This window comes from Crassostrea angulata, chromosome 3 (genome assembly GCF_025612915.1).
Source record: "Crassostrea angulata isolate pt1a10 chromosome 3, ASM2561291v2, whole genome shotgun sequence".
Taxonomy (NCBI): domain Eukaryota; kingdom Metazoa; phylum Mollusca; class Bivalvia; order Ostreida; family Ostreidae; genus Magallana; species Magallana angulata.
The window spans coordinates 48,819,917-48,829,072 of record NC_069113.1 but is presented as its reverse complement, the minus strand read 5'-3'; the positions used below and the strand labels follow the sequence as shown (position 1 = coordinate 48,829,072).

At 32.9% G+C, this 9,156-nt stretch overlaps 1 protein-coding gene across 2 annotated transcripts; it reads left to right on the top strand.

Moving 5' to 3' along the window:
- Window positions 1–1,166: 1,166 nt before the first annotated feature.
- LOC128177711 (thymidine kinase 2, mitochondrial-like) lies at window positions 1,167–8,939 on the top strand. Of its 2 annotated transcripts, none has more exons than XM_052844534.1 (10): window positions 1,167–1,455; window positions 1,683–1,726; window positions 4,978–5,052; window positions 5,387–5,440; window positions 5,696–5,785; window positions 5,976–6,049; window positions 6,166–6,254; window positions 6,954–7,033; window positions 7,217–7,297; window positions 7,646–8,939. In XM_052844534.1, the coding sequence occupies exons 1-10, from the start codon at window positions 1,329–1,331 to the stop codon at window positions 7,724–7,726; spliced, it is 795 nt and encodes a 264-aa protein (XP_052700494.1). In that variant the 5' UTR covers window positions 1,167–1,328; the 3' UTR covers window positions 7,727–8,939. The 2 variants fall into 2 exon arrangements, with proteins under 2 accessions (XP_052700494.1, XP_052700495.1); XM_052844535.1 differs by having other exon boundaries at window positions 1,180–1,455; window positions 1,686–1,726.
- Window positions 8,940–9,156: the final 217 nt, after the last annotated feature.

The window sequence follows — 9,156 nt, the reverse complement described above, 5'->3', positions numbered from 1 at the left end:
TGTGGATTATTTGCAATTGCTAACCTTGTAGAATTCTGTTTTAATCCCGATAATTCATTTCAAACTAAAACCTCTTTTATAAATCAGAAAGTATGAGAAACCATCTTGTAGAATGTTTAGAAAATGGTTTATTTACGCAATTTCCGCAAAATTCATCACAAACTCCTGACATTACAGTACAGTTTTAAAACATAAGATTTTAACAATTAATTGCTGTTGTTGTGGATTTCCAGATTGGGTGGATGAAATGGTAGGCTGTGATTTTAAATTAGGGAAAAAGCTTTGTAATGTTTGGAAACATTCAAAATGTGCAGATGTAAATAATGATTGTACAGATTGGCTATGTATTGACCATTGTCGTGATTAAATTTGTGTTGTTCTATTGAAATTTGCTGTTTTAATAAACTCTCTATGTTTTTATTACTTGTGTTGTTCACACTTTCTTGTAGAACGGCTTCTTTACCTGAGCGATACCTGAGCGCATCTAATAAAATTTGTAAATTTTGAGTGTAAAATTTTCATTCCGGTCAAGGTTTTGAGCATTTAAATCCAGTTTGATATATAAAACTATATATTATCTGAAAGATGTATACCTAAGGACGAAAAAAATCTTGACCGAATGGAAATAAAATCAATGGTTTATTATTTAGAGATGACTGCACGATTACAGCATTCTTTTTTAACGAAAAATTTCCATTCCGGTCAAGGTTTTGTATACTAAATCTAAAGATATCGATTTAATTTTTTCACATTTTATAGGCCTGGTCGTTGTGATTAAAAAAATCGTTTCCGAATGAAAAAATATTAAAACTTTTTGAGATATTAGATGTTTTATGAAGTCAACTTCGTCATTCCGGCAGCTGATTTTTGCGACCATAGCTCTGAGCTCATTCCGGTCAAGGTTTTATGTATCAAACATGTACCTATCAAAAAAGTTTTTACATATATCGATAGCCCTCTATCCACAGATTAAAAAACTGAAAACCGAATGGTGATAGCTTATACCTAACACAAGTTATCGACCTTTTTATACATGTCACTACGTTTATTCCGTCGCCATTCCGGCGATTAGTCCTCACCGTAGCATTCTGCATCCCTCGGAAAGTCTCGGTCACCAAGATAGCTATCCCAACTGTTTTATATGAAATTAATAAATTTACACATATTCTCAAATGATGCACGTTTGTTATATTGTCTGAAACTCAGAAGTAAAATTTCAATTGGATGAAAACTAGTAGGACGAATTCTCTCGATACCGTTTAGCAAATCGTCAGTCTGTACTAGTACCACTGGCAATCCTCGGCTGATTCCGCTACGCTCCATACATTATGCGCGAAACAACCCGAGTAGTTCCGAGTTGGGGTAGTAAACAAAGCATGGTCGTCCGTCCAGTTTTGAACCGTGTCTTGCGACACCGATGCTTAAATATTTCCAGAATGCATACGTCCACACAGGGTGAGTAATCATGGTTATTGATATATTATAACTATTGTTTAACAAAATATCTTTAGTTTTTGTTAATGGGTGACAATCAAGATGTTTTATAGTACAGTACAGTGATGAATTGCGTTTAATATTGCACATTCATCTATGATCTTATACAAAGCGTTTGTTAATAATAATAACAACGTGTTGCATCTATATTATATATATACTTAAATCTAACGCATATATCTCTTCAGCAGGTGCAAATTCAACAAATGGGAAACACAGAAAAAGCTTCACGGTAATATTGCAAAACTTCTTTGCAGAATATTTGATTTAGAGAGATTAAGATTTGTTTTATTCTTGTAAGGAGTAATTCCTTGTAAGGGAACGTGTACTCGTACAGCTGCCTTAGTGAAATACTTACAAGTACATATAACAAGTTATTAACTTGTACATCGAATACCTTAATTCTGATTCTACAATTACGCTAAAAAAACTGGGTAAATATGTGTACGAATGTTAATATAACTACTGCTTTGTTTATCTTTTTGATATTTTTTTTCATCCATTTTATACTTTATATATATATTTATATAACCTGCCTCCCACCTGTACCCACGATTATTGTAAAGTACTGTTAAATTTATGCTATGGCAATGTATGTAATGTAAACGCCAATAATTAAACTACTACGACATATAAAATTATACACAAATTTGCAATTGTTCAAGCATATACATATATATAGCTATTAAACTTAATTTACTCAAGATACTTGTATATATCTTATGGCGTTATGTATCTCATTTAGAGATCACAGGATTGTGTTACATAGGCGTCGGAACCGGGGGGGCTAGGGGGGGCTTAGCCCCCCCACTTTTTTGGCAAAGTTATACCTATCCATTAGAAACATAGCATGATAAAGGGTTCAGCCCCCCCCACTTTTTCTCGCAGGAAAGATTATTGTTCGTAAATTTACCTTGAAAGATTGAGAAGTTAGATTCAGAAGCATACTAGCCCCCCCCCCCCCCCCCCCCCCCCCCCCCACGGATTAGGATTTCCATGATTTTGGGAATTACTTTTTTCTCAATATTCCTGAGGATTAGTCTAGCCCCCCCACTTTCAATTTGCTTCCGACGCCTATGTGTTATGTAAATTCTTCAAAGATAGAATAGGTGATAATCATCTGCTAAGCTTCTGAATGAACCAATTAAAGTCTCAATTTCTTAAATTGTTTAAAAAAAAAATTATGAATTATAGCGAGCGCAGCGAGGCGGCGCGAAGCGCCGCTCGCGTAGCGAGCTCCATAGACAACGTGTACGAACGGAGGAAATTCGAGTTGAAATCTGCACATTGTTCAAAGAAAATTTTGTGGACCCGCGTGAAAACGTTCTACTATCCCAGTGATCCTTTGCAGTGCATAGCAACATGGCGGAACAGGAAGCGTTTCTAAGGAAAATTCTTACCTGTAAATCGCATACATCATTTTCATTTAACAATAAAAAATCCGTTTAAAACCATTAAAGTAAACAACACATATGCTTACGTAAAAAACTGTACCTATGACGTCATTTCCTTCCCCGAATTTGTCCGACAGTTTACGAAAACTGTCGAGCGCAAAAAGTTAACTATAACGTCACAGTGATCTCGCGTTTTATATCCCTGCGATACATTTAGAGGTGGATCAAGCATCTGTACTGAATGTAACGTGTAGGAAGTACTCAGTATATAGGGAGTCACCGTTAATACTGATACTGCGCTCGCTATTAACGGTGACTCTTTGGCTGATTAGTTTTGTTTTGATGATTTTTTTTTTTGCTTAGTAAATACACATGCAAGTTCCATGCTAAATTTATTGTCATATTGATCTAATCATTGTATACGTTAGGTAGGTGACAAAAATTATTAAAAAAGAAAAGTCTAATCGTTATTAGATCTACGTGTAGCCACGTCATTTTGTAATGAATAAATAAAAGAAAAAAATTAAACTGTAAAAATATCTACATGTATTTGTTATAGTTGCATATGTGGTCAAACCTTTCAATAATATTGGATATCACACACTAAAAAGAGGGGGAGGGCACATATGTCTACAACGCGTATATATCGTACAAAAATTAAAAAGATTAAAAACAAAATTGATGTCACACAGAAAAATAATTAAAACACCGGTAACAACAAGGAACAAAATGAGAAATAACACAGACACACAATTTATTGATTTTAATGATCATTATTAAAAGGTAAAGTAGAGATAAAAAATAAAAAAAAACGGCTTTGTGTTTATCAAAATATTTTAATAGGTCTGTTTAACATTTTATTAATGCTCAGTGGTATTTTTTTGTGTAAGTGTATAAGCCTAGGAAGGGACCATTGGAATAAAAGTTTGATATCTTCCGGTTCCTTGCGGTGGTAAAAGTTTTCGAGACAAAGCCAAATTTTTTTTGGTTTGGTTAAGTCCACGGGTTGCATTTAACAATGATGACATATGTGTGGCTCCTTCTGCGCTCGCCCCAACGGTCACACCGTAAAACATATAAAAAACAATAAGACGGTTATTGACAATTTACGGCAATAAAATCGTACAATTATACCAGTTACGTCTTTTTTGATGAAGAAAAAACATAGAATATATGAATAATTAATAAAAGTTAACAAGTTTTCAGTTAAAGGTAAATGAAATAACTTATAATGTGGTTTATTAATAAACAAGGAGAGAACGAGGTTTAGGGCGAACGATAATAAGAGCGAACAGACCTAGAGCGAACGGACTAAGGGGAACAGGTGGATAGGGCGAACGAACTCGCTACCATGTTCTACAATGCATTGTAAACCTGAATATGATCATCCAGTAATAAACAATATTTTCTCTTCAACTAGTCTTTAATTTTTTTCAAAAATACATTTTCAATACTGAATTTGTAAAACGAAAGCTCATTTCATTCAAAATTCACTGAAGAAATTTCTTCAAATGTACAAAAAGATACAGACACGAGAAATGATGAAGTAATACACAATGTATTAAGGGAATTCATCTATTACAAGAATACACGTACACGTACCCATTAAATCTCAACCTCTCTTTTGTCATAAATAGATAATTAAAAGGAACTTTGTGTATTATCATGATTATTAGTGATTATGTTTAGCAGGGGTCAGCTCTGATCAGGATTTAATTCTGTTTGTGGTTGCATCAGAAGTACCCTAGACTAGCATGAGTTCTACCTACAATGTGCATGTATACATGTACATGTATATATTTAGTGATTGTATGAGAATTACAATTATTTCTCCGCAAGTGACCAGTCATAGCAGTTAAACAGTATTTCCACTCCGCCTTCTAAATATTGATATGAATACTATATGATAACAGTTATTGTATTAAATCACAAATTCTTTTTTGTGCAACTAACCTATTCACAGCCATTTACCTGGTAGCTGTATTGCCCCTCTGTCCTCAATAGATAATATGAATATTATGCAATTGCAGATTCAATCATCGATTAAAATATTTAATGTTACCGTGACTTGTTTTTATCCTCATGGCAGGTATGTGTGGAAGGAAATATTGCCAGTGGAAAAACTGCATTTTTAGAATACTTCAAAAAGAACAAGAATGTTGAGGCAAGTAAATACTATGAATGTTAACCCAGATTGGTATTCTAGCCAGAGATATTCCCCTTATCAAGACCTGTGTATATTTTTTGTTATTTTGTAATAGATGAGTTCTACTGAAATTTCTTGTTCCTGTATTAAGACATTAACATGACACATACAGTGTGTGGTACTCCATCTTTTTTCCAGTTTGATTGCAATGTAGTAATAAAATAGTTATTTAGCAAGTCAATATTTGCTTGCAACATCATTTAAAAGGGATGATGTTCTCTTTTGGCTTCATTTTGTCTGAGATCAGGCCGGTATTTGGTAAGTATGATAATTATTGGTCTATGCTTTGTAGATTTTTGAAGAACCAGTCAAGAAATGGAGAGATGTCCATGGGAACAATGCTCTTGTATGTATAACAGGCTTAGACTTTTAACTGGTATTAACGAATAGAATTAAAAGTTTTTGATATATGGTAAAGGGAAGGGTAAGAAATATCAATACCTGCATTACCTCTAGCCAGTAATCTAAATTGCAATTGTTTAACAATTCTTAAACTTGGCAATTACATGCCTACTTGATTTATTCTGATTTAAAAGTCGTGATACAATGGATAGGAATACTTCAAGTTGTTGAATGTGTGAGGTACATTTTTCTGTTGCAGGCTATGATGTATGAAGACCCGACTAGATGGGCGCTAGCCTTACAAACTTACATACAGCTGACAATGTTAGAACTCCACCAGAGTGAAACGGTCAGTCTTCTTTTTAATACTTGGAAAATTACTTACTAGTCTATAAAATTTTAATTTTTTTTTTACAACATCAGTAATGTATTTGGAGCTATTCATGTTATATATTGGATGAAAATTTGGAAACGGGCAAATTGTGTTAAAATGTTGAATTTCAAAGTTTTTACATTTGTTTTTTTTTCTGTTTGGACAGGATAAACCGGTGAAATTAATGGAGCGCTCTATTTACAGTGCCAAGTACTGCTTTGTGGAAAACCATTTCAAAAGGTTTGTGTGATTGAAACAACAAGAACTTGAAAAATCAATTACAATGTATCAATTCCCCTACATTTGGTTTACGATAGAATTTCAAAATGTACACAGTAAGTGGTTTTTGTTTGTAGTGGTATGATGCCAGGCCTGGAGTATGTAGTACTTACAGAGTGGTTCAACTGGATCATAAAGAACAACCACTGTAATGTGGACCTGATAGGTCAGTCTGTCTGTCTGTCTGTCTCTCTCTCTCTAGACTACGAGGATGCTAATGATATTCTGGAAAAACAACAATTGTAACAATATTTCACACACATTTGCAGTCTTATCAGCATCAGAAACCTCAGTCTTACCTGTGGCATTCTTGCATAAACTTGCCAATCAAAGGCCACTTCACTGAAATGTCCAGGTTATTCTGTATATTTCATGTTCTGCTTCAGTTGACTTATTTACGCATCATGAAGGAAATTTCACCAACTGGGTGGACACTTATGCATCTGTAGTGGTGTGATGAATAATCTTAACCCGCCTAGATCTTAGTTTTCATACCACCATAAACCAAGGAGTATCACTTTCTCATTGGTGGAACTAAAAACTCAGTTATCCAAGAAAATTTATATGTATTGGCCTTTAACCAGTTAGTGTATGCCACACCAGTCATTGGTTTCCAAGATGCACCCTTAATAAAGAGGGACATAATGTAATAATTTGATTTGGCAGGATTTTATCTTAAGAAGTCAGCAAGAACAAAATACTATATGGTTACATATGCAAATCAAGTATGAAGACGTTTGAAAGTTGTACAATGTTATGTGTCAAATTATGTTATTGAAAAGAATTTTATGAATCAGATAAATGTTATGATCTTTTGTATTAATATTCATTGTGTATTAAAAAAAAAATTCTGTGCTTTTTGCAGTTTATTTACAAGCCAAACCTGAGACTGTGTACCAAAGAATCAGGAACAGAAATAGACATGAAGAGCAAAATATCTCACTGGTAACCAGAAAAACCAAACTTTTAAAAAATCTGTCTTGTACATCATTGCACATGTACACAGATTTATATAAAGAAGATTAGACTGAAATCATTAAGGGAAAGATGTAATGTAACTATTCAGTAGCACCTGAATATTGGGGAAAGGGGAGTAATTTTATTTTAAAACATTTCTTATTCTTTCAGGATTATCTGAAGTCATTGCATGACCTTCATGAAGACTGGCTTGTGAAAAGAACCAAATTTTCTTTGCCATCAAAAGTTTTGGTAGGTAAAATATACCTGATACATTTTCACTGAATCCATCAGTGTTGTACTTAAAATTTCTGATAGTTTGTCAAAAACTGTCAGTCTGGGTACCTTTTTAGCCACCTACCATTACAGCTGAAGAGAACGATATGATAGTTTTTTCAGTCTGTAAGTTTGTTCCACATACACAAAGTTTATTGTTGTTTTTTTCATATTTGATCTGAAAATGACCAGATACTTGCTGGTCAGCTGTCCAGTGTCAAAGTGTAGATAATGAGTGACTTTTGATTTTTTTAATAGATGCTTATTTAAGCACAGTAAAATTAGGCTCTAAACACACCTGTTTTTGACTGTTTTTATCTGTAGGTTATCCCAGCTGATAATGATTTAGAAGAAATGCACCGGATTTATGACAAAAAAGAAAAGGAAATCTTGTGCGGAGTTTAGTGAGACTGAACATGCACAATTGTGCAGTTGGGAATAAGAACAGTATTATTGTTCTTGTCTTAAGTAAATGTACAAATGTTCTATCTAACGAATAGGGATAAATGGTCAACAGGTGAAAGAAGATAAAACTTGGGCATTATTATACACTGGCATGTTCATGAATTAAAAAGGTGTTTTACCATAGGTAGAGAAGGGGTCTTTAACTACCGTAAAATATACATAGCCACTGCCAGCAACTGATTTTATTTGACACTTTATTGTGTTCGACATTCCTTCAATGAACTTATTTTAAATTTTGATGTGTTCTATGCCAAACAAGAAATTTTATTTTTGGATCAGTGATACCTGATCATGTGTTCATAAGAACACTACCTCAAATTTTGTGTTAACAGTAAACACTTAGTTTAATCTTGTGAACTCCAGTTTTAGTATACATACATAAATGTACCATTGATGGACATGATTCAAACTCATCTAATAGAGTCAACTTTTTTAACTCTAACACATATTTGTAAGAAGTTGTTCATGAATTTCAATATGAATTCAGATGTTGTATGTTCCGTTTCTTTGTTTTCATTTTGTTTTTAGTTTAAACTAGAAGTCTGTAAATATACATGTATATGTATTTAAGAAATCCAGAGTGAATGGCATTACTGTAGAAAAATGACCTGTTTATACATCGGTGTTGTTAAGTGTATGTGATAGATTAATTTTAAGGTAGTGTTCAATATGCATTCTGTTCAAATAATATTTTCCTGCATAATTGCTTTTACATGTAGTATTTTTATATTGTTTTTATATTGTGTTTACCTATGTATTACTATTATATTGAATCTGAAGATACAGACTTTGTTCATTTGCTAATATTTTAGTTGGAAAATATGCTTAATTTCAAACATGTTTTTGTTTAAATTTGATAGGGAAAAAATCATTGTATAAAAATGTCAAATACATTGGAGATGTTTGTAGCATTCAACATACATATTTGATAGAAAATAGTTTAATGTGTATGATGTTATTTCCAGTGACTATTGCTCAAATCATACACATGCAGGGCATTAAAGTTTGTGTAATAATGGTATATTTACTGCCAAGTAAGGAAATAATTGTCCAGGATGTTTCCTGAAACAAAATTATGATGTCAGTCTGTTTATATGCACATGTAAATATGTTTCATGATCGATACATGTTCAATAAATATTTAATATATACAGTATTGCTTTATTATGGCTATAAACTCAGTTTAGCTTCTATTGTATTGGACTAAATAAAGCATAGACTAATGTGTACATGCACTTAGTATAAAAGTTTATTAATCTAGTATTTGTGATTTCAATTTTTCAACCTTTTATACCGGTATACATTTAATAATGTTAATTTTACAGATCAGTTAATTTCATAATATGTTCTTTACCTAAAAGCATGCAATC